The following is a 24,581-nucleotide window of genomic DNA, read 5'->3' on the forward strand; positions in this document are numbered from 1 at the left end:
TAGTTGCATGCTGTGGGGGAGTGTCTTCGTTGTGCGCCCTACCGTGCGTCGGCCGTTTGCTGTGCTCTCGGTGACTGCCTTCACTCCATGAGTTTATAGCATGAGCCTCATACACAGTTTGCAAAGCGTGTTTTAAGTTGGCAGGTCACTTTGGAATCAATTGAGTGAAACGTGATAAAAATGTGTGCAGTTTTGTGACTGCCAAGACGGGTATCTTGAGTGCACGGAAGGGAGAGAAGGCCCAGGGCAGAAATCATCGCTGTGACCACCAGTGGGTTAGGATGTGCTCTACCAGCACATCAGGATCTTCCTGGGTCAAACAACTACCCTGTGTGTTCCCCCTCCCCTTGCCCTTTATCCCCAGACAACTATGATAAATGTACAGGTTGGACTTTTTTTTATTAATAGATATGGAACAAAATATTGACGGGTGTCAGCAGAAAAAAGTTGTATGATACCTAGCTACTGTTTATGCTATAGGAAAGTATGTAAAAATTGCTTGACGTGGTACACTGAGTAGCTAGAGAGGGTAACCTTACTTCACTGCATCTGTTTTATTGGGCAGAGGCTATTTTACATACAAAATCAATACAGAATACAAAAAATGTGATGACTGACATTTACAGTAAAAATTGTAGAAAATGCATTTTTGACCTGTATTTGCACTAGCAGTTATCTCCGCTGCATACGCATCCGTGTGACTTCCAAGCCCTAGTTAATCTGGAGATGGCTCTGAGGGAAGGGGCAGTGCCCACGTGCTCTCGGTAGCTCTTCTGTACATGCAGAGATTCGTGCAATCAGAGATCCAAGAGCCTTAAAAAAAATCCCACATCAGAAAAGGCAAGGCAAGTCAGCTGTTTCTTCTAAAGTTATCTTGAATGACAGAGTGGGTCATACATAGTCCATTCCTCTTCTAAGCGTTTCCTTCCATTTCACTGGTTTCCTCCTGCTAGATAAGCAATTTTGGCTATGTTTTCTTGTATCTCCATCAGAAAAAGACAAATATTTCCCTCCATGCTTACTCCCTTTGCATAGTCCACAATTCATCCTATTCCAATCAGTTCAGCAACTCAAGATTTCTCAAAGAAATTAAGCACTGCAGACTTGAATTTAACACAACCAAGATATCATTAAAAGAAAAAAGAATTTTAATCTCCCGCAATCTAAAATGCACATACTAACAAAAGGTACATTGCCACATCATGTTTTCCATGTATTTTTCTGATTGCAAAAATCACTGTCTTTTAAAGCAGATTGTGAAATTAATGAACTGTGGGTCCAAATTTTTGTGTTTGTTTACATTTTCTTTTTTGTTTAAAGAAAGAAAGAGTATGGTTATTTTTTTCACCCTGGGCTGTATTCAATTTTGCATTATGCTTGACACACAGACTACATTGCCTGCGTGTTTTTTCTTTCTGTGTAGACAAAGTTACATGGGTTTTGCATGGTAACTGTCTTGAATTGTGCTGCCAAGTCTTTCATCGTTGTGACATTTAAGTCACTGTCAACAGAAATTAAATTTCTAAACTCACTTTTGCAGGGACCAGATGGACTGCCAGTAGCAGGATGTTGGCAAAAGGTATGGTATAACAATTATATATCCTTGAGTAGGCAGAGCAATTTTGGCTGCACGGTAACTGTTTGTACTGCTCTGTTTCTGTTAAGCAATAGATGGTATCATCTGAGTGTCATGCCTTGCAAGAACAGGAGTCCATCTGCTTTGGTTATCTTGTTCCCCACAGTTGTAGACTGGTTTCTGCCCAAGAAGTGGAAAAAACACCCCAAAAAACTTGCTAACCATGAAAAGTCATTCTTGTTAATAGTGTCAGTAACAATCTCTTTTTCAGGCTAGTGCAGCCTGGGCCTTTATTTTGGCCCGAGTGGTTTAGGAACCAGTCATGCAAAGACTCCACAGTTCTGCAAGTCAGGCTTGTGCAACAGCAGTTCACACTGTATCTTATAGCTGAGACTTCACAGTCCATCACCCTTTTTGTCAGAGTTACAAAGCACTCGTTTCCACACAGACTCTCCTGCCACGGTAATTATGCCTCCACAACCACTACACTGCTTCAGCGTTTCAGTCGGCAGATCTGGGTACGGGTGGTCGGATACTTGGAAATGTCTCGCCCTACGCCCCAGCACGCCAGTGGTTAATGCAGGGCCGTCCAGTGCAAAAGATTGCTCCTGCGAGAGCGATTAGACAGGTCCCCCCCCTAAGATGAGCTTTTGATCCTAGCTTTTAAGAGGGTGGGTGCCGTAATCTCCTTCTCCAACAAGGCCAGGCCACTGGAGCAGAATGGAATTACTAACCCGGTTTCAAACATATGGTACGTGGACGTAATTCAAGTTAATAGCAAGCAGCGTTACTAACTGGTTGCAAACCCTCAGTTAGAATGTAAGCATGCCCTTAACATGTAAAAGGTTTTTAGCTCTTTGGAAAGTCATTTAGATGTATTTTTAATGTTAAGAAAAAAAAATGAATATCAATCCTTACAATATTAACAAGAAAATTAGTAACTGTAATGGAGCAGTTCTCTGATTAAAACATTTGTTATTTGTGTTCTTTTGCAGTGATCTCTAAGCATGAAGCACAGTGTGTAAATATGTGATATATTTTGATCTTTCTAATTTTTGTATAAAAAAGGAACAAAAACTCTTCAACAGTAATATATTGACCTTTTTTATACTGGATTCTGTCATTTATAGACTTTGAAAATATTTTAAGGCTCCCAAACCCGTAAGATATGCATGATAACATCTGGATTTGATCAAGGTACCTATAACAGTAGCTGGGAATGAAGAGTATTCACTGCTGATGTTGCTGTGTGAACTAACAGGCCTGAGACTGTGTGTTGCCTAGCATGCTTTATAGCATGAAGGAGGGAAGATTCCTATCCTAAGTAGGCTCTCAACTCCGTTTTTCCGTTGCACGTGCACATTAAAAGGATGAAAAAAACTGGCTGAAAACTAAAAAGAAAAAAAGGATGCAGCCCTAGAAAGGAAAGAACTTGCCATATACTATCTGGCCAAAGAAAAGGACTTTCAGTTTGCAGAGGAAACAAAGCCAAGCTCCATTCATTGCTACCTTCTGTTGCTGTAATGGAAATAGCAATCCTACGGTTAAAAGCAACAATCTTGACTACCTGTGGATATTTCAGCTACTATCAACAGAAACTTTTATCTCAAGAGGAAACACCTCTGCATCCAGTTATGGGTTCTTTGGCTGAAGATTTGCAAACGCTTTGTTACTGCAGAACTCGAATTCCTTAGAAAACCTCGACTGCAGTATTTCAAGACATAAAATCTAGCAATACTGTCAGTGAAGAGAGCTGCAGGATAGGAAGGGCTCTGCTGAAGTCTTAGGCAACAGAGCAAATAATGTTGCTTGCTACTGAGGTTCTCAAAACCTGGGAGTTTGTAGTATTTAATTCTCCTGGCTTGTGGGCTTCCTTTGTATTTGATTTTCTTGGTTTACGTGGTTTAATTGTAAACTGGGTAACTGTCTGCAAGTGCCTCTTTCCCTCTTTTTGGTCTCTTTCTTTAAATTGTCTGATCTCCAGCACATCCCATGCAGAGCAGAGTAATGAATAAAAGGAAGATTACAGTATCTATCTCTGCATATGGCATTAATGAGACCAATAAAAAATTTGCAAACTATTCCACTGTTAACATTTTTGAAGATGTTAAAAAATTACAGATTGTGTAGTAAAAGAGCCATAAAAAATATTTCAGAGAGGAAGAAAATTCTTTACAGGAGTCTGTTCAGCTTAAAATGAAGATCAGGAAGCAATTGGATTCCTTTGCAGGGAGGAGATGGTTTATATAACAAGTTCTTACACTGAACAGAGAAATATGTACAAAGATCCATCCATTGGCTGGAAGCTGAAGCTACGCAAACATAAAGTAAGCCATGGATTGTCAATAGTGAGGCTAATTAATGACAACCAGACCAGTGATTGGATCCCTGTTCCCTTTAATGGCTTTTTGATTTGACAGATCATGTCTGGAGGAAATGTTTTGGCCAAATACAAGTTGCTAGGCTCAGTATAGAGTCTGAGGTGGAATTAACAGCCCATCCATGACAACAAACCAAACAATGTGGAAGAGCTCTTTGTAGCCTTGAACTTAAAGAAGGGGAAAGGGAGTTATTTTTTTGTATGCTGAGTAGATCTGAACCTCCATTAGGTCCTTGTTCTGCTGCACCTCTTGAGGGCAACTGGCGACCGAGGATTTGAGGGAGGGATGCGATCCAAGGGCAATATGCCCTGTACAAACTGACCTAGTGCTAAGTTAATTCTCGCTCTGGTATTCTGTAGAACAGAAGCAACATGCTCAGTGCTACAAGGAGATGGGGTGAAGTCTGACTGATGTTTGTGAATGTTTATCAGTGACTGTGTCCTAGCTGTCCTTGAACTTAACCTGGGGAGTGTTTGCTGATAAATCCTGAAATGGACATCTAGCACAGTAGAGGTGGACATAAAAGACTCAGAGCTATAGGCAGTGAATTTTTGCTACCTGTCTTTGTCAGCTGCTTAGGTTCTGTACGTACACATTGCTCGCTTTGTGGCTATACTTTGCATTTTTACCAGTTATTGACAGTTGTTGATCCTATTCTTGGTCATCATATAGATTAAATCTGAGCAGATCAACTAACAAATCAAGAAACAAGAATTATGTAACTCAAACAGCAAGGAAAATGCATTTTATTTACTTCCATTTCATGATGTTAGCTATCGCTTTTGGTGTGGGGGTTTTTTAAAGGCAAAAGGAGCAGCTGGAAAACAAGCTCCCACTGGCTTTAGTGCTTTTGGAAAACCCCTTTACTGTCCCAAATTAAAGCTAAATTCTTCTTCTGTGGAAGGTTGAAGGCAAATCTCTCATTGATGTCACTGGGAAGAAGATCTGTAATTGTTCCCTTAGTATACAGTTGATCTTCCCATCTCCCCCAGTCATCTCCAAACTAAAGCAATACACTACTCCAAACCACACTGTGGGCCTCTACACTCAATATCCTGCACTCGTCCTTTCATGGAACTTCTGTTGATATCAATGAGAGGTCAGTCCCCAGAATGACTGCGGAAAAGCACAAGAATCTGGAAGTGTCCACAAACAATCTACAATGCAGATAGAAAAGTCTTGTTTTACATATGATGGCAAAAACTAAACAGCTTTCTATCTAGCTCCTACTTGAAGAATTTTGATATCACTGAAGCTACAAGACAAGCTAACCTCCGAAGCTTATGAAATTATATTAAAATTTATATTTTCTCTGAGGAAATACCCCGAAGTCCTATTATCTTCAGGTAAACAAGTCAGTATTCCGTCTTCAACTTGTGTGGAATATCCAGTGCTTGTAGGCATCAACTGTGACCACTTGCCAGGCCTGCAAAACATTGATACAGAATACCAGAATAGTGCTTTACCTATTGCTCTAACAGCTCTGCATGGCAGCCTTCCCCCTCCCAACACAGAGCCGCTGATGCCACAGAACCCAAGACATCTGCTCATAATGAAGACATCTCTTCTTAAATTGATCGACCCTCCTAACCGGGGATTTTCTTCCCCATGCCTAAGGCACAGCCAAACCACTCAAGGGGTTTTCATGCCAATCGAGGAGGAAGGCTAGAATCATTGTCCCAGCATGAGGACTTTGCGGCTGGTATCCATCCATACCTGTCAGTGCTAACGTGCTAGCTGCCAAATCTTTAGTGATAATCTGTAAAAAAAAAAAAAAAAAAAATCCTGGCCAGGTGCCCTCTGCATAGGTTAATTTTGCATCCTGAGTATGGTGAGTCCAGCGCATACAAAGCAGCGAGTTGAGTACATTCTGGATGTCTCAGTTACTGCACGTGAACAAATCAGCAGCTGGTGTGCAGTAGTTTCTCTGGCTTTCTGCCACTTCCATTTTCTTTAGAAACAGTGGCAGAAATGGATCTTGCAGTATATGGCAACTACTGCCACTTCAACCATGACAAACTTAACTAGCAGATCTTCAAGGATCTGCTAGTCGTAGGTCTGGTCTACCAAATCCTTTCGGCACTAAAGCAATTGAAACCTGTGCAAAGGAGAACTCCAGGTGAGGTACAGAGCCCTAAGCCAGGCTATTGAGGGGACTGCAGCTATGATCTGCAGTGAAAGTCTTTTCTGGGCATAACTTGGAACACTTGGTCTGTAGATTCTGAATGCAATATCCTTATTTATCAGTTAGTTAGACTGACAAACTGTATCAGAGTACCTGTTCGTTTCATACTGATAGTATTTGGTCTAAGAGAAAATCTGTTTAGATTCTGTGTGTTTTCCAAACACAGATATCATTGTTAAATGATAAATTGTTTCAGGACAGTCATAATCTCATTGGGAAGAGTTAAAACTATTTACTTTCCTCAGCAAATTCATGTCAGGTAAGTTGATTATTTTCTCCTTCCATATGAAAATGTTTATTTGGTCTTTTTGAGCACTTTGAATTTGCAAATAGCTCATGAAGATAAATTTTACTTACTGGTAGTACTAGCTGCCTTACTCAAAACTCAGCAGGTAACCTAGCCTCTTATGAAGCACAGTGTTTTGTTTTTGTTTTTTTTTTCCTCCACAGAAAATCCCTCTCTATTCTTCCAACTTGAGAGAATATAAATTTCTTCTACAGCAATTCAGAAATACAGCTAAATGCTACCACTAGATGTCAGTAGCAGTAAAGATGATTGATAAGGAAGCTGCTAGTGCTTATGAAATACAGGTCATTCTGAGACCAAGCAACTGATTTATGTTGCTCACTGAAATATTTCATGTTAGCTTCATGAGTTCATCAATAAACAAAGATTTGTGTTAAAACACTGAACTTACTGGTCTTGGAGAAATCTAAAGCACAGCCAAATTCACATATATATTTCTTTTCTTGTTTATGAAACAGAAGAAAATTCAGTGGTCTAATTTAACTGACTATAAAAGCATGGCGATTTCCCTTAGGCTCAGAAAACTATGTCTGCTTTCTAGGAGCAAGTAGCTTGCTTAAAAATCGACTTGGTCTATTTAAAATCATAGCCAACAAGCAACTTTGCAGTTATTACCAACATCCTCTGAGATAGCGTAGCAAAGTTTCTAAGTTGAGTCCTAAGGGTGCCAGAACTGACCAAAACCCCTACAAAGATTTCGGCCTGCAAAGCTCTGCAGGCAGAGCTGCCTTGCCCCAACACCCAGCAGATCTAGTTTACAACTAGCTAGAACCGCTTGCTGCATGCCTGGGTTTTCGTGTCAGCCTGGCCCGGCGCCTGCCCTGGGAGCTGAACGACTGCTTTGCTTCAGCTGTGCAAAGGCAGGGCTGTTGCCGCAGCACCCTTCGCTGCGGGCTGCCAGGGAAAGCTCTCGCTGTTCCTCCAGGCTGGACTAGCACGAAGTGCTCTGGGAGGAGTGATGCTGCACTAGTCCAAGAACGGGGAAAGCTCTCTGGGGTTTCTGCTGGGAATATATTTTGGGGAAAAGTAAATAAGGCCAAATATCCCCCTTGTTTGTAACTCCAGTTTAGTGCCAACAGCACATCGGATGCCCCAGATAAGGCACTCGCCAGAGAGTGAACACTATGTTTTGGCCTGTTTGAGGGGCAGATGAGTTTTGCAGCTCATCTAACTGCACGCTTGGCTAGTTAGTTCGGGAACATTTCTCCGGGTTATGAAGCAGGTGGCAGGGAAAACCCAGCCTGTCTCCAGACTTAAAACACTTTCAAGCCTTAATGCATTGGGATTGCAGTTATTTTACTTTATTTTTTTAAAAGACATTGCCACATGCTTTAGTTTCATAGGAGAGAGTCTTCTTTCTTGTATACACTGTTTTTAACACTTTGTGTATATGATGATGAATTTATTTCCATAGGGATTTTTCTCCTGTGTATTTAAAAATATGAATGCTTCTTTGAATGATAAAATGCAGAGACTTTCTGGTGTGTCTTTCTTTTTTTAGGAAACAAAAAGATGAAATATTTAAGTGAGCTTTTATGTTTTGTCATTTCATAAATTTTAGCATGTGCAATTAAGCAAACCAGTGAAATGCATGTGAGGTTTCAGCAGTTCAAGCCATCCTGTGCAATGATGAACTGGAGTGGCTGAATGCTATCCAAGGTACAATATTTATTAAGTGTATTCTGTGGAGAACGACACAGGTTATTACCCATGATTTTAAAGATTGTTATGATCATTGATTATATGTGAAACTGAATGTTCATTATGGCCAAAGCTTTCATGCTACAAAGCCTGTTTTCTAGTTTGGTTACTTTAGTCTTCTCCCCCAAAGTGGAAAATCAGTGTCAGGCTTCACCTGCTGAAACTATGCACAACTATATTGACTACAATAGCGCTAAACCAGTTTACACCAGCAAGGATTTCCGTCTTCAGTGTTTATTGTCTGGCCAGCCCGCAGCTCAGAGCAGATCTGTGAATTTTTGTGAATGTGGCACTATCAGCCCCATCTACTTGACTCTCGGGCTAGAACTAAAGAGCCTTCACCCTTTTGTAATACATAGCTAAATTAAAGTCCTGTGATGCTTGAAACTGCCAGTTTTACTATAATGACAGATAGTCACCCTCAGTCAATATAACTGTGTCCCATTAGCTTGTAAATTCAGTACGTTTGTGTAAGATAGTCTATGGCTTAGGTTTCATGGCCCTTCAATACTTACTTAATGCTGCCCTCTACAGGATATCTTTTATATATAGAAACAAATTTTATGCCAGGAGGGAACAGAAACTTTTTCTCCTGATACTGTCCCCTAATAGACAGGACGCACAGTGAGGGTGCTTCTTTTGCATTTTGCGTAGGTCTTTGTAGAGTGGGTGTGCGTAAATAGAAACTCTTAACTTGTTCCCTCCTAACTTTTGTATTTCTGTCATGGGCAATGCCATAATAGTCTCATTTCCTTTGCGTAGTCTAGGTGTTACCCAGACAATAAATTTAGTGTTAAATAAAACCTCTCTGTAGTTGGTTATAAGTCGAGTTTCCACTCTGAAATTGTAGAGAGAGAGGAAGTTTCAAATTATTTTCTTTACACGCAACAGATTTGTATGAAGAGGCACAAAAATACTGGTAATAACAAATGATTAAAATGTTTAAGAACACTTAAGTGTTCCAAAACCACTTATCTTAGACAAATACTGTATGTATCTGGTCCAATTCTGATGAGTGAGTTTGTTTCCAATTTACATTATTATAGCTGAAAGCAGTTAGTCCCACTGTCTTCACTATCTAAGCACAAAGTAAAACCTCAATACTAGTTTATTTGTGTGCTCATTTGAAGCACACAGTGAGTTTTACTTGGTATTTGCTAGTGTGCTTCATAGCACAGCTAAGCTTCCAGTAGTTGAACCTGGGAGATTTTCCAAGTGAGAGATGAAATATTCTGATACGTTTTGAGAGGCCTAAGACACTTGAGCTTGCAAGGCAATCAATGTGGCATGCTGCCTTTAGAGGTGCTGACCTTGGCAACTTTACAGAACTGCATTTATGTAAGAATAAACATTTCTTGACATCTTTTGCAACAGTGATTAAAAAGAAAAGTTATAGCAAATAAGGGAAAGAGTAACATCTGGTCACTCTGCTCCAGTCTCCCTGTTATTTATTGGGAGTCTCTGGCCTTTCAATGGTGTCCCTGGCCAAATAGTAGTGTACAGTTTGAAATACTTCATAGCTCCATTCTGGGGAATCTGTTGCTCACATTTGTTTACATTTGTAAACTAAAAGTGTCATCTGCTAGAATTTCCATGTTCCCAATTGAAATATTGTGACTTTCCTATGAATTTGTGTATCATTAGATGGCATAACAAAAGGAATGTCCAACTATTGTATGATGTGCAGCTAAATAAGCGCTGAAAACCTGTCTCTTAAAAACAAATGGCAGAATGACTTAATAGCTTGTAGGACTCTATACTACTGTCGAGACCCTGGGGGAAAACTACAGGAAAGATAGAATATATGAGTTTTGAATGCACAACAGGTAGCATTATTGGCAAAGCAGCGCACTAAGAAGTGCATTAGCGTTTGTGGTTTTCTTATGTCTTAGGACAACAATCAGTCTCTGTCCACTGAGTTCTGGTAGAAGTTCCCTCATCACTGCTAAGTTTAATGCAACAGTTGGCTGTTTTTGTGCAAGTCTGTGTGTGGTTTCTTATATAATGCAGGTATTAATGAAACAGAAGGTTAAAATGGAGATGCCTCATGTATCTGAAATATATTTCTCAGTAAATGACACTAATAGTGCTTGCTGCTTTTTTCTATGCTGTTAAACACTGAATTGTATGCTTAACTTTTGAAAGGTATTTTACATGGTTATATGAAGCAGGTGCATATCAAATCTGCTTTTCTGAGATTGAATAATAAAAAAGGACCTAGTTTTGCAAAGCAGTAAGCACCCACATTAGCCACTGAATTTCCAAATCAGACAGAAGAGGTAAAATGGCATTAGTTAGAAACAGAGTTGGAGTTCTGGTGTTTGCTGGCTAGCTTCACAGATGGCGTGAAGTGTTAGAGAAAATTTCCTAACATAAATTATTTGTGGCATCTTACCAAAAAAAAAAAAAAAAAAGTATTCACTAAAATGGTTCAACACAAAATAACAGTTAAAGCTGATAATCAAACCTGAAGCAAAGCCACCTACTCTGTTGTATTCATTTACTTTGGACATACGAGTCTTTTAGAACTGGCATGCATTCTAGCATTTAGTTGCAATTTTTGAGGTTACATGTTTTGAAAAATTGTAACTGCTGGTATTTGAAAATCTGACTTATTTATACAGTTTAGGAAAATACATGCAATATGTGCATTATCTGTCCTTATTTGTTTGAAGTTATGCTGATGAGGCTTGATCCTCTACCATGTTATGCAAGTGTCCCTTATTTATGTAAGTGGTTTCATCACTACAGTAAGACTGTAAGAGTAAGGGCTACTCGCATGTGTGTGTGCACAGTCTGCATATCTTGCAAAAAACTGTTTGTTTGAATGTATTTACATGGCATTTTATACAAAGCTGACCTAAATTTCTGTGAAGTGTATCACCTTTAAAAATATAAATATGTATCTTTGTGTGTGTGTATATATATATATATATTTTTATATATATATATATATATAAAAATACAAAAAATGTACTTAACATCTTTATTTGCAAACTCTTTGCAGTTTTTAAGCATGTATGTACCATGAAAAGTGTTCCATTTACTCATTTTTGGGGGTGAACAACTGCTTTAAAAATGAAGGCATTATTAACAGTATTACTTACAGATTCTTTTAATATGTAAAAATGATATTAATTAGTACGGCATCATTTATTTCTAGTTTAAACTGTAATGGACAGTGCATTAGTTTGAGACCTCCAAAAACGTGCTTTCTGGAGCTTTCATCTGTAACAAAAGTGAACACTAGATCTTTAAAAATGGTCTCTGTACAGATGGCTTTTACAATTGTGTGAATATGTATAATGAATTCTGCATTTGTAACAAAGAATAAACTTTCCAAATTGTATATGTTCAGGTTCTTATTATAAATAGTTACTAAATATCTTACTCGGACAGAAGTTCAAATAAAGATTATCCTGTATTAACTTTTCCTCTACTGTCTTCTGTTACTTTAAAAACAGACTTTTAGGCAGCAATTAAGTTTTACTTCGTAAGTTCAACGTTGTTTAAGTGCAATGACTATTTGTTTTTGGATCCTCCACATTACACGCAACTGAAATTGTTCCTGTGTTTATGAAGTAAGTGCAACTAGAGATGATTATCAGTGACTGTATTTAGTCAGCATCAGTCTGTCAAGCATATAATTGAGAAAGGCTTGCTCTATTTTCTAGAGTGCTCTTAGCAGATGTTGTCAGTTTAAAATAACGTAAATACGAGGGTGAACTTGCCTTCTTTTAGAATGCAGCTTGGTAAGCTTATGAGCTCAGTTATACAATATAACACCTGCAGTGGTGGAGGAATGGATGCATCCCAGGATGTCCCTTCTGTTTTTTTATCCTCCTATTTTTCTTAGCGATTCCAATCTTGAACAGGAACACTGTTCCTGTTAGAGAATGACCACTCTAATTGATGATGGTGGTTCCCCCTTCAATCCTAACCCATTGCCCCTACAGCTTTTCAGTATAGTCATTCAGGTTTGCTCTTCTGTCAGCCAAACACAGGAGCACGATGTAAAGGTCTTGTTTCAACTTTTGTTTGGGCAGTGGTATATGCATTCAGCAATTAATGCAGTTGTGACACGTAGGCCACCACCCTGTTTTAAGAAAAAAACAACCTTTTTCAAATTATAAATACCTCAAAAGAGAATGTTAGGGATGTAAGGATATGAAGGGCCTTGAAAACACTATACCTCAGAGGCATCTGGTACCAGAGAGGGATCTGGGGCCACATGCCACTAACAGTGGTGCAATGCCATGCACTGCAGTTTGCATTCTGGTTTCACGTGAGGTGACAGCAGTCTTGCTGGATCCCAGCTGGGGTAGCCTCTTTCCCAGTTCGTGCTGCAGGAACTCTGAAACAAAGCCACCGCTCCTGCAGCTAGAAGCGTGGAGTCCAGCCAGCGTGGAGGAGTCCTAAAGCACTGGTAAGTTACAGTTCTGTTCTTTGCAAACTCAGCTCACCAACGAGATGTTTTGGGAGCAGGTGGGAGGACAGGGGCTGTTACGCTCCTGCTATAGCCCATGCAATGTTTGTATTTCTAGGGTAGCTTCTGCTAACTGTCAAGAGGGGCTGCTGCTCCTGCGGAGCTGAGTTTAGCAGGGCTTGGTCCCGGCCTTCAAGCGCCTAACACGTGGCAAGTACGAGGTGCCCTGTGGCGAGCGGCGCTCGGTGCCGCGCGCGGCCGCCAGGGGGCGCCGCGGTGGCGCCGCCGCGCCGCGCCCCTCCCCGGCCCGCGGAGGGAGGCGGCGCCGCCCCGCCCGCCCCGGCCCCGGCCCCGGCGAGAGCGGCCATGAGGCCGGCGCAGCGCTCCCGGGAGGAGACCCTGGCCTTGCGGCGGCAGCTCATCGGGTAGGTGCCGCGGCGGGGAAGGACGGGGCGGGGGTGCAGCCGCGGAGCGCCCCGGCAGCCCCGGGGCTCCGCGTCCCGTGCCGACGCCCGACGTGGCCGCAAGGCCGCGGCCGAGAGCAACTCCGAGCTCGCTTCTCAGAAACTGCAGTTGCGCTCCGGGCCACAGGGTGATCCCTTCCTTCCCTAGGATTTATTTTAAACTAACAGCACACAGGAGTAAAGGCCAGCGTTGTTACTGTGCTACATCTGCATTAAGAGCAGGGTCACTTCTAACACGACCCTTCCTCTTTCTGATACAGGGGAGAGAAATTATGAAACCAAAGCATAAAGATCCTTAAAAACTGGTACGCTACCTTGTGTACCTGCTAATACCTCAAGCAGCGCAGATCCGCTTCTTCACAATTTACTGCGAGCACTAGCGGGATCTGAACAAACCAAACCCCAGAGTCGCTGCAGGCTGTACCACAGAAACACGCTGGCTGCCTCTGCCCCGGCGTCTTCCTCTCCTTAAGGCAGCCGCTGTCGGCTGCTGCTAGAAACAGGGTGCTGAGCTAGGTGGAGGTTTGGTCTGACCTGGTATAAACCTTCCAAAATTTTTATTGCACCAAAAACTTGAGAGGATTAACATATACCTGTCCAACCTGCGAGAATTAAGTAACTCACTCTATTAAGTAACTATTTTAATATAGTACACTTTGCTTTCAGAATAGAGGCAAGGTGTACACTCAGTCTTTGTCAGTAAATGTTTTATGACAGAAGTTAGGTTGAAATAGAATTCTGGAATTAGAACTGTGCTAGATAGGCATTTAATCTGTTCTGGTAACAGGACAAGTCAGTTACAAGACAATGCAATCTTTTTATTATCTCTTCAACAATCACGCGAACTCAAAAAAAAAACCCTACAACCTGTTGTTTCCATCTTACTGCCAGTTCATACAGGAGCTACAAGATTCTTGCAGGGGAGGGACAGTGAAACTGTTTTCTCAGTTTATCATTGCCCTTTTTTGTCCAGGTGACAACGGCTTTTTATCTATAGTCAAATTATTTTTCTTTTTGTAATCTTTTACTAAATGAAGCATGAAAAGCTTTAGAGAAAACAGATTAGGTAGAAACCATGACATTTGATTAGACTTCATTTTTGCACTGCCTTTCAGCCGGAATTAAATCTGTACAACTTTTGTTTACGCACGTTCCAATTTTGTTTGGTAATTTATTTTGAAGTGAAACAAAACAAACCCAATTAAGCAGACCCAGCCTTAAATCACTTAAGGCTTCAGCTAAGGTAATGAAACTCTATGTGGACATAAGAATCACCAGCATCACGCTATCTAGAGAAACAGAACCTTAAAATAGTAAGAATATAAAGACAATTATCTTAACGTTAGAGACAGGCACCAAACTGAGTTTCAAGAACACAAAAGGCAGACAGTATAAACAGTAAGGAACTATAATTAAGACCAGATTAAACTCTAGAGATAAGTCCTACCTGTGTTCTGTGCCCGGACATTCCTAGTGAAGTATCTGCAATTCTGGAAACTGCAGGTCTAACAAAATTTGAATATTAAGTCAAAATCCTCCTTCCCACCCCAAACTGTGCATTAGGAGCTAGGAGCAGGATGACAGCACTTTTTATCTAGTCCAGAAAATGTCTTTCTCTTGATTAACTTAACTGAAAATATTACTAGCAGAATGAACTATTTGGTTTTTTTTTTTTTAGACTTCACTAAAATTTATTTGGAATTCTTATGTTTGCTACAGCTCTTCCTGCAAACTCTTTTTTTCTGACGATCCAGTGAAGATTGTCAAGGCAAAAGGCCAGTATATGTACGATGAAAAGGGAAGACAGTATCTTGATTGCATTAACAACGTTGCTCATGGTAAGCTAGAAGTCCTATTATTTGGTACGATGTTTTTCAAAGTGTAACAGTCAGTACTTTTTACAACTGTTGGATTGTGTGGGGGGGGGATGTTTAACTGGAAAATGGAGATATCCTTCTTGAGCTTATACTTTGGGGAATTATTGTCCACATTTCAATTTACGTGTGCAGGAATGCGATGCTTTCCAGACTTGCTTCCTGTTCTGTCTTCACAGAAGTGGAGTCATTTAACATTTAAAGGACTTCTTGCATGAAAGCTCAAGTCAAGCATCTAACTGTAGAAACAAGTGACTTTGCAGTTTGTTCAGTCTGTAAAAGTTACTGCTGCGGGTGCTTTAACAGGATCGTTGCTTGGTGTGGTGCCTTAATTGTATTTTATGAAGTAACTGTTTCTTTCTGGCAGTATTTGAAATCTCTACAGAGTGCTGTCAAAATCATCCTAGAGCTAAACACATTAACTCTTTGAAGGTAAAGCTTACCTGCACAGAGCAAACTCCAAATTATTCAAAATTATTAGTTGCTATTATGAACAAATTATTCAAATGTCTCAATCCAAAGTATTAAATTAAGACACTACTTATTTTATCATATCAGTTTCCAGTATTCAAATACAAACCGGGAAATAAAAGAAGCAGCCAAATTAAAACTTTCTAAACAACAAAAAAAAAGGAAAGTTTTTAAAAAAAAGCTTTCAAGGCACATTGTCTTCTGCTGACAATATCATTAATGCCCCATTGATGAAATACAATCAGTGGTAATAGCTCTGTACTACCAAAAATACAGGTGCAAAGTCAGTATGCATTTGACAAACACCATGCACGACACGAAATAACTCTCAGACCCATCTCTCTATACTTTCTTGTAGTTGGACACTGTCATCCTGATGTAGTAAAAGCAGCCCATGAACAAAATCAATTGTTAAATACAAATTCTCGTTATCTTCATGACAACTTAGTTGATTATGCAGACAGACTTTCAAAAACACTACCTGAGAAGTTGTGCATCTTCTATTTTTTGAATTCTGGGTAAGTAAGGTACAGTAAGAGCGCTGCTGTATTATTGCTATTTATGCACAGACAAGTATACTTCCTTATCAAAACAGCCAACTACATCATCTGGTGTAGATAATTATATAATAAGAAAAAAGTAGTTTGGGGGTTTTTCGTTCTTTTATTTATTTTTTTGAAGAAACCATCGTTCTTTTTAGAAGATTAGCGGCTCTCAAGTTCACACTGAGCAAGCTATCAAGAAACTAAACTAGTGCTTTAAAACTAAACTAGTGCTTTAAGAAGGGTTTTGTTTTGTTTAAAATGCTTTGGACTACCAAACCTCAATGTAAAGCTTTACTAAATTAGTTTCAGGTGTTTCTGACATGTCTACTGAGTTTAGAATTACTTCTCTCATCAAACTTCAGTATAACAGTGCATACTTGCTTATGAGGATTTTGTATTTGTAAGCAAACTGTAGCTTTAAAAAAAAGGGTGGGGGAAGCTGCATCGAAAGTACTCTGTATCCAACTTTCTATAAAGAATTTGGTTCTGCTGCTACGCGCTACTACTTAATAATAGTGCAAAGCACTGTTTATTACTAAGGAATCTGTCAGTACCTTGCCTCTAGTTGTGTGTGTTCTCTTTGGAGGCAAACAGCATTGCAAGGGAAGTCAGAATTTCAACTCAGACACCTGCAGTGAAACACTTATCAAATTTTTCACTTGTAGATCCGAAGCTAATGATCTTGCCTTAAGAATGGCACGACAGTATACAAAACACGAAGACGTGATAGTTTTGGACCAGTAAGTATATTGGCAATGTTTATCTACTACTGTGGGAAAACTAGGCCCAATTTTGATCTGTTGTCAGAACACTTCTGAAAATCTGCCATTTTAGAAAGAAAGAATGTTGCCATGAGGTTGAAGGGAAGTAATTCTTCCCCTCTGTTCAGCATTTGTGAGCCCATCTCTGGAGTACTGCATCCAAGCTGGACTCCCTAGTACATAACAGGGATTTCCATACTGGGCTGAGCCCAGCAGAGGCCTGTCATATTAGAGAGCAGAATGCTTGGCAGGTTAATAGAAATGGATTTGTTCAGCCTTAAGAAGAGAAGGCTAAGGGGAAATCTTTACTATCTAAAACAATCTAATGGGAGGGCATGGAAAAGAGAGACAGACTCAAAGACAGGTGGCTACAGGAGAAGAGGCCATGAACACAAGAGTTCGAACATGAGACATTCTGATGAGACATAAGGAAAAACTTTTTTGCCATGAGTGTGGTCAAATAGTAGAATGAAATGCCCAGAGAGACTGTGCAATCTCCATCCTTGGAAGATGCTCAAAAGCAGGCCAGACAGATCCCTGCCATTTATTCTACAATTTCATAATACTGCTTGACTTTCTCAGCTGTGATTCGACTCCCTGGCTACCTAAAACCAGTGACAAGTAGTAGTGTGCTGTTCCTTGGCACACCTTATATTTAGACGTAAAAAAAAAACCCTACTACGCTGATTGATGGAGGTCTCTGAGCTATTTCCAGCTAAGTGACTAAATTCCCATCAGCTAACATAACCAATTCTACTCTTTTGTTGTCAGTCATGCTAATCTTAAAGAATTCTGATAATGAGGAAATTACTGCTTAGTTCTGCTGATTGTTTTTAAGTGCTTACCATGGACATCTGACATCCTTGATTGACATAAGCCCATATAAATTCAGAAATCTAGAAGGACAAAAGGAGTGGGTCCATGTGGTACGTACTTTAGCCTATAACTACTGACTATTTGCAAATTTACTAAGTCTTATTTATGATATACTGAACAAAGGATACTGTTCCTTTGCATAGGCTCCTGTTCCAGACACATACAGAGGAATATATAGAGAAGACCATGAAGATTCAGTAACAGCCTATGCTAATGAAGTGAAAAGGATTATTGAACAAGCACATGGGCGAGGCAGAAAGGTAAGAAGTGGATTCCTAAATCATTTGTCTTGCCTTAGAAACAAGTATGAGCGGCTGTCACTGCCATTCAGCATTAGTGAGCTATGTGACAGAGACTTGTATGAAAGTATAGAACAAGTAATAAAGGATATTTGCAAGAACTAGCTAAAGATGAAGAGCCTGGAAATTGTTAACGCATTTTTAGTGACTTTCTGTATGTGTTCAAACATTACATGTTACCTATGTTTCAGATTGCTGCTTTTTTCATTGAATCTCTGCCAAGTGTTGGTGGTCAGATCATTCCACCAGCTGGCTATTTTCAGAAGGTTGCAGAGTAAGTTGTCCTCTATTATCTTAACTCTTTACATTTAAAATACCTACTAAATGCAGATAAGAAATTCTCTGCCTACTGTTGCATAGTTTTGCAAGAACAAAAATACCTCTACCTTTTCTGTATTAGAATGCAAACTTGATATGACAAAGACAGACCTCTTTTTACAAACAGTGCAGAATACAGACCTGCACAAGTTTGTTTCCTTAAAGTCTGTAAGGTAATGATTTCTGCATGTTCTTTAACACTAAATATTATGTCCAGTCTCCTCTTAACGTAGAATAAAACTTGTTCGGTTACAGGCATGTGCACAAGGCAGGAGGTCTATTTATTGCTGATGAAATTCAAGTTGGCTTTGGCAGAGCTGGAAAGCACTTCTGGGCATTCCAGCTTCAGGGAGAAGATTTTATACCTGATATTGTCACTATGGGGAAACCAATAGGAAATGGGCACCCTATTGCCTGTGTAGCAACAACAAAGGAAGTTGCAGAAGCATTTGCAGCCACAGGAGTGGAGTATTTTAACACAGTGAGTAAGAGGTTAACCAAATTCTCCTTCTCTACACAGCCTCAGTACTAAAACCACAACAGACAATCACAGAGCTTTTTCATTAATGGTTATTCACCTTAATTACTGTTTGTTCTATTTACATCTTTCTAGTGTGTAACTTCCTGTGTCCTGACTCCACCCAATATAAGTGCCAGTATGCTCACGTGTCACTGAAGCTACGCTTTCAGTGACAAGATCACATCTTTCCTGTCCCTGTCTGCATATATTCTTTTCTTGAATTCAGTTTGGAGGAAACCCAGTTTCATGTGCTGTTGGACTAGCTGTATTAAATGTGATTGAGAAAGAACATCTTCAAGCTCATGCCACAGAAGTAGGCAACTTCTTGATGAAGTTACTCAATCAGCAGAAAATCAAACATCCAATCATTGGTGATGTCAGGTATCAGTATTTTATTTTCTTTTTCAGCTGCTTTTTTAATTTGGTTCATCAGACAAGCATTGCAGTAAACTACTCAAAATCCAAGTGATGTAACTTTGCATAAGACTGATTTTTAAAAAGAAATTCATCACCTGTTTTCAGCAAAAATAAATCTGCTGTAGATGAAAACACCAGCTTGAGCTGATCAAAAGCCAGATGTGCTTTGCCACCCTAAGCCAGCACTGTCTTACTGATTTCAATACAGCTCTGGGAAGACATTTCTGATTTATTAGCTGCTAAAGGAATTCACTTTCCTGTTTTAACTCTACCCCAATTACACAAAGAACAGAATTAATGAGTTGGATGGAAACTGTACTTAAGCTCTTGTCCTGCTTTACCATTCTGTGCAGAGAAAAACCTGTACTGCAATACATTTCTGCAAAGCAGAACCTTTCCCAGTAATGGGAAAGGAAAATTAGTAATTCTCATGCATTAAGGCACATTCTCACAGAAGTTTTCTGCATGTTTAGTTCACTCAGTTCCTTCTTCTAACTACAGCTTGAATATCTGCTTTTCTTTTAAAGGGGTACTGGCTTATTCATTGGTGTGGACTTAATTAAGGACCAAGCAGAAAGGACCCCAGCCACAGCAGAGGCAGAGTATCTGGTAACAAGGTAGTTCTTCAGTGTGCAAACAAGCACACGTCAATTTTGAAGTAATCTGTCATGCAGCAGTTGTTAAAATATAGCCATCTGGCAAAGAAAGAAACCAGTCAGTGCAGAATGGCAAAATGGTCTCAACAGCCTCCACACCAATGCTGTTAAGTTTTTCTGAACAACATTCAGAAATGTGACAATTCTTATCCTCATCTCTCTTTCCAGGCTTAAGGAAGAATATATTCTACTGAGTACAGATGGGCCAGGAAGAAATGTGCTTAAATTCAAGCCCCCAATGTGCTTCAGTATGGAGGATGCAAAATTTGTTGTGGATGCAGTTGACAGAATACTAACAGGTAGTACAGAACAAAAGGCACAGACTCTGCTTTACAGTGGTTGCTGATGGACTACCTTAAGAAGTCAGTGCTGAGCAGCTAAGCCTGCTCTTCAGAAGTCCTAAAATAGAGGTGGAGAGGGTAGGTGCTGAGCACATATGGAGGTTAGCCTTGTTCTTTGAAACTTTTAGTCTTCACTTCTACTTTTGTTAGAGAACTTTTCAGCAGAATTAGTTTATTTATTCCACAATTGTAGAAGACTTAAAATAGTTTTGCTCTGGCACAGGCTAAAGTGTTTACCTACCTGAGCATGGGAACTGCGTAGCTCTTTATAGAAACTTCTACAGTGTTTACCAAGTTAGTCCAAGAATTTGTCTCTGTATTACGGATTTGCTAAATTATTGCTTACTGTCTCTCTAGATATGGAAAAGCAATGCCTGAGCCAACAGGAAAAATCCACTTGTTTTACCTGAGCAGGTATTTGTCTATCTTCACTGTTTACAAGTATTTAAAAAAAGCTGGGGTTCCTAAATTTTGCTTCGTTGGACACTCACTGGCAGCAGAGCAGGACCACGTTTCCCTAGAGATGCTTTTTTATATAAATTAGTTTACTGGGATTTCTAGCAATCTAGAGGCACAAACCAGATTTCTGTGCATCTGGCATTCATTCATAGCTACTTCCTGTCACACAGCCTGACACTTCTAGTAACACTGTGTATTCGTTTGTGTGCAAATTATGTCCAACATGTCCCAGAAATGCTTTCTGGTAGCATGCTATGCTCATCTAGGAAGCTTTCACAGTGTAGCATGCATGTCAAAGGTTACTATGTCAACACATGCACACAAGGGCAAAATAGAGCTCCTACACTAGCCGGTCAGTGCCTTCAGTAACTTCAGACACAGTTGCAGCTTTTTACAGTGTCCAGTTAGTCAACAGAATAAGGGAAAGCTTGCTCAGAGCGAGTTAACTCCTTTTAAGAGCTCATGTTGCAGCACTGTACCTTCTGCATACCACAATTTGGGAACATCCACTTAAGCTAAGACAGTTTTATGAAGTTTATGAACACTTCATAAAAGTATTTAGTAAAAAAAAAAAAAGAAAAAATACTAAAGCAGTATTTTTAGTACTGTAGCTTATGTTTCTCTTAACATTTGACTCTGAAATTATACTGCCTTCTCCCAAGCATATTCCTTATAACTACTTCATAGGATCATTTCAGGTTCATGGCTGTTGTAGTGTTAAACCTTATACACAAAGTTCATTTGGACATCAGTAAGACTCAGTCCTCAATGTTTTCCAAACCTTGCAACTCCTGTTATCTATCAAGAACCCCTGTAGCTTGCTCACAGAGAACATCTAGGTACTACTCATTTTGTCACACATTCAGAAAGCACACTTACAGCTATCTTCTCCTCATAATTCCTCATGAACACCACAACTCAATGTAACACACCTCAGTACACCTTTAACCTACTAATTGGTGTGTTTTTAACCAAGTGCACAGTAAGCTCTGGCACATCAGTATGAACATACTGAATGTCATCACTAAGAATCCTATGGCCTTAACCCCACAACAGATTTACACCACTGTGCCACAACCTAAGGAAAAATATGCTTCTGTTTCAGTGCAACAGTAGTATCTCATAGCAGGCACAAGAAAAATGTGTTAATATTTTATTTAGCAGGTTAATGGCAAGACATACAGCTGTTTGTACTACTAAGTCTTGAGAACAGGAAGATTAGTCATCAGCGCCAGTTTAATTCATTGAGGCCCAATGACCTGATGTACTTTTTCAATCTAAACTAAACAAGAAAAATGCCTTTATTTTCTACATGAAATCAAGAATGCAAAATGCCTCTTAGTAAATACAGTACTAAAAACTGACACTTACATATATGTAAGTGAAAGTGAGGCAAGTGAAGTAGACTCCTTTTTAATTATGCTTTTGCAAGAAAACATATCATTTTCTTTCCATAGGTTTCAAGCAATATTCAAGATCTACTACCAAGAAACATTTCTCTACTGTAATAATGCACATTTAATCAGTCTACCACGTCTTAAATCAGATAAGTTATCTTGTTATTAATAATAGCTTTAAGAGAAATAAATCTTACAATGGCTTGTTTCAACTGTAGCAAAGTGTGGGATTAGCTTTTATTTAACATCCTATCTGAAACTGGTTATCAAGGAATCCATTTCTAGTAGCTATTATGAACTACATTTTCTAAATTCATACTATTTCAAGTTATGACTGTTTGAAAATTAAGATAAGCCAAAAGGTACTCCTGTTTTTGTCATCTGCTGCTTCCTATGGCAAACTCCATTCTAGCTGTCTGTGCACTCAGTCCTTCCCCAGCTCCTCTGGTAAGTTTCAGAAGCCAGTTTCATGCTAATGTGCTCCTACTAGCACTAACTTCAGCAAAGATCTCAAATAGATTAAGTCAAAAGCTTCAATCTTGAATTTGTAACATCAAAGAACAGACAGCTGAAGGCCAGAAGGCTCTCAAACCTGTTCCTAGGAAATCCTCTGTCCTTAAGAAATAAGCAAGTAGGATTAATTAGAGCACACTAAAGCCTTGAGAAACAAACTCATGTACAAGCCCATTTTCACTGGGTAATTAAGTGTTCTTTGCACTCACACAAAGAAAGAGAAAGCCAGCTCTGTAACAGCATGCTAGTTGCCTCAGTTTCTGCTGAAGGCCATATCACCTCTAAAGGAAGATTCACCTGAGGACCTACCTATTTCCAAAAAGAACCAATGCAACAGCCAGCTAACAAGCTGCTATCAACACACTGGCCAGAAATGCTGCAATAGTACAGTCCTGGCAGATTTTTATGCAAATTTCCCTTTAGAGGGCAAATTGCTTGCTTTTTTTTTTTTTTTTAAAAAAAAAAAGTTTCTGCTGCCTTAGTAACAGTATGCAATAATTAAACATTTCATTTTAGATCTTCAGCTTTGAGACAGTAGCACTTTTAAGTACTGTACTCATTTGTTTTAATGGACTGCAGTTTTGCATTTTCTTTTTAAAGTTGGACATAAGGTTACATACTCCAACTGTAAAGCTGTCATGTCAACTCTCAAGCTAAAGTAAGATTTTAAATCTTGTTTATACTCGAGAGCATAAACTCTGTATACAGACAAGTCTCATGGATTTCTAACTTTATAGCAAGTTTTTTTTTCCCAAGGACAGCCAGTAGGGAGCAGCAGACTATACTCCCTGCAGCAATAGCTGCAGCACTTAAAAAAAGTTAAGATCACTAGTAACACCTGTTTTCTTACTTTCACTTACAATTCCTGTTTGTTCAAATGGCATTTGTTACAAGAGCTACTGTTATATTTAGCTTTAAAAGGGAAATAGAATCAAACTAATCTCTATCAAGATTAGAAGTTTACTTTGAGCAGTAGCACTTGAAGTATTTATGAAACTAAGTTTGGAAGAGTATTCTGCAGCAAGACAGACAAGTTACAAACTATTCCCTAAAACAGTGAAAAACTAGTCAGAAAAGGAGGCCTTATTTCTAGCTGGTTACTCATCTTCAGAGAAAGGCTGCTTTAGGGGCAGCTTTGTTTTTTTCCTTTTGACAACTTTAGTTGAAGCTCTGCAGCCTTTTTTGGTATTCAAAAAGGCTGCAAAATTCAGTCTTTGCACTGGTAATTTTATTTGCATCTAACCTGTCTTTCAGGGCAGGTATACAACTCTATTAAGAACTTTTGTAAATCCCTCAGACTTTAAAGAGTAAAATATGAAGGAAGCACAGCTAGCTCTTTACAACTTCCTCCTGCAAGACTGTCTAGACTCAAGCCCTACCTGAAACATATGCCTCTGGTTCAACCTGCAAGAACCATACAACACAGATACTCATACAGTTATGCTGAGCCACTGCACTTGCCTAGAACATGAGCCAACATCACTCCAGCACAGCTTCCACAGCACCTGGGGAATTCCACCCAAGTTCTATTCTGTAGCCTCCAAGCAGCAGCAAGCACAGTTTTCAGCTGCCCCGTATCTACAAGGGAGCACTACTACTAATACAGCCCTCTAGTTTAAGAGCATTAAAGCCCACCTCTTCACCTAGCAAGGTATTGCTGTGAACTAAATTCTACAAAGTACTGGCATTTTACTAGTACATAAGCTGAAGAATGGCACAAGACACTAGATTACGCCTTTTTTATTTCAAAAGCTAGGATAGCTTCAATATCCATGTCATGGTGAATCAGAACACATGTAAAATACCTTACAATACATTAGATTCCAAAAAGGTACCAAAAAGTACAGTAAAATTAACACTTCCATTACAGGAAATGTATGACACAAAAACAATACAAAATAAAAAGGTGGAAAGTGACACTGGTTCCCTAAGATGCATCTCATTCTGTACAACTGGAGTAATGCAGAGTCCATAGTTAACTCCAAGAGGCAGTCCCTAGATGCAGAGCTGCAGCTTTAAGCAGACCCTCAAAATCAGTTTCAGTTTAACCTATTAATAAAATCATTAATTAATATCTTCAGCAAGGCTGAAATT

The 24,581-nt window shown here is 39.5% G+C and overlaps 2 protein-coding genes across 8 annotated transcripts in view; one reads left to right on the top strand and one right to left on the bottom strand.

Moving 5' to 3' along the window:
• Positions 1-535: 535 nt before the first annotated feature.
• HNRNPAB (heterogeneous nuclear ribonucleoprotein A/B) overlaps positions 536-24,581 on the bottom strand; it is a 31,157-nt gene continuing 7,111 nt past the window's right edge. For 3 of the 7 annotated variants that reach the window (XM_062586959.1, XM_062586965.1, XM_062586964.1), the window contains one exon: positions 1,128-5,383. The gene's annotated coding sequence lies outside the window, so the exon portion shown is untranslated. The other 4 variants (XM_062586961.1, XM_062586962.1, XM_062586963.1 and 1 more) reach the window with 4 other exon arrangements.
• Positions 12,920-22,196, top strand: PHYKPL (5-phosphohydroxy-L-lysine phospho-lyase). The gene is made up of 13 exons (XM_062586957.1): positions 12,920-13,001; positions 14,760-14,878; positions 15,744-15,903; positions 16,596-16,670; positions 17,530-17,617; positions 17,711-17,827; positions 18,058-18,140; positions 18,440-18,665; positions 18,931-19,085; positions 19,649-19,738; positions 19,946-20,076; positions 20,476-20,532; positions 22,035-22,196. The coding sequence occupies exons 1-12, from the start codon at positions 12,943-12,945 to the stop codon at positions 20,526-20,528; spliced, it is 1,356 nt and encodes a 451-aa protein (XP_062442941.1). The 5' UTR covers positions 12,920-12,942; the 3' UTR covers positions 20,529-20,532; positions 22,035-22,196.

Source organism: Rhea pennata, chromosome 14, assembly GCF_028389875.1.
Source record: "Rhea pennata isolate bPtePen1 chromosome 14, bPtePen1.pri, whole genome shotgun sequence".
NCBI lineage: Eukaryota > Metazoa > Chordata > Aves > Rheiformes > Rheidae > Rhea > Rhea pennata.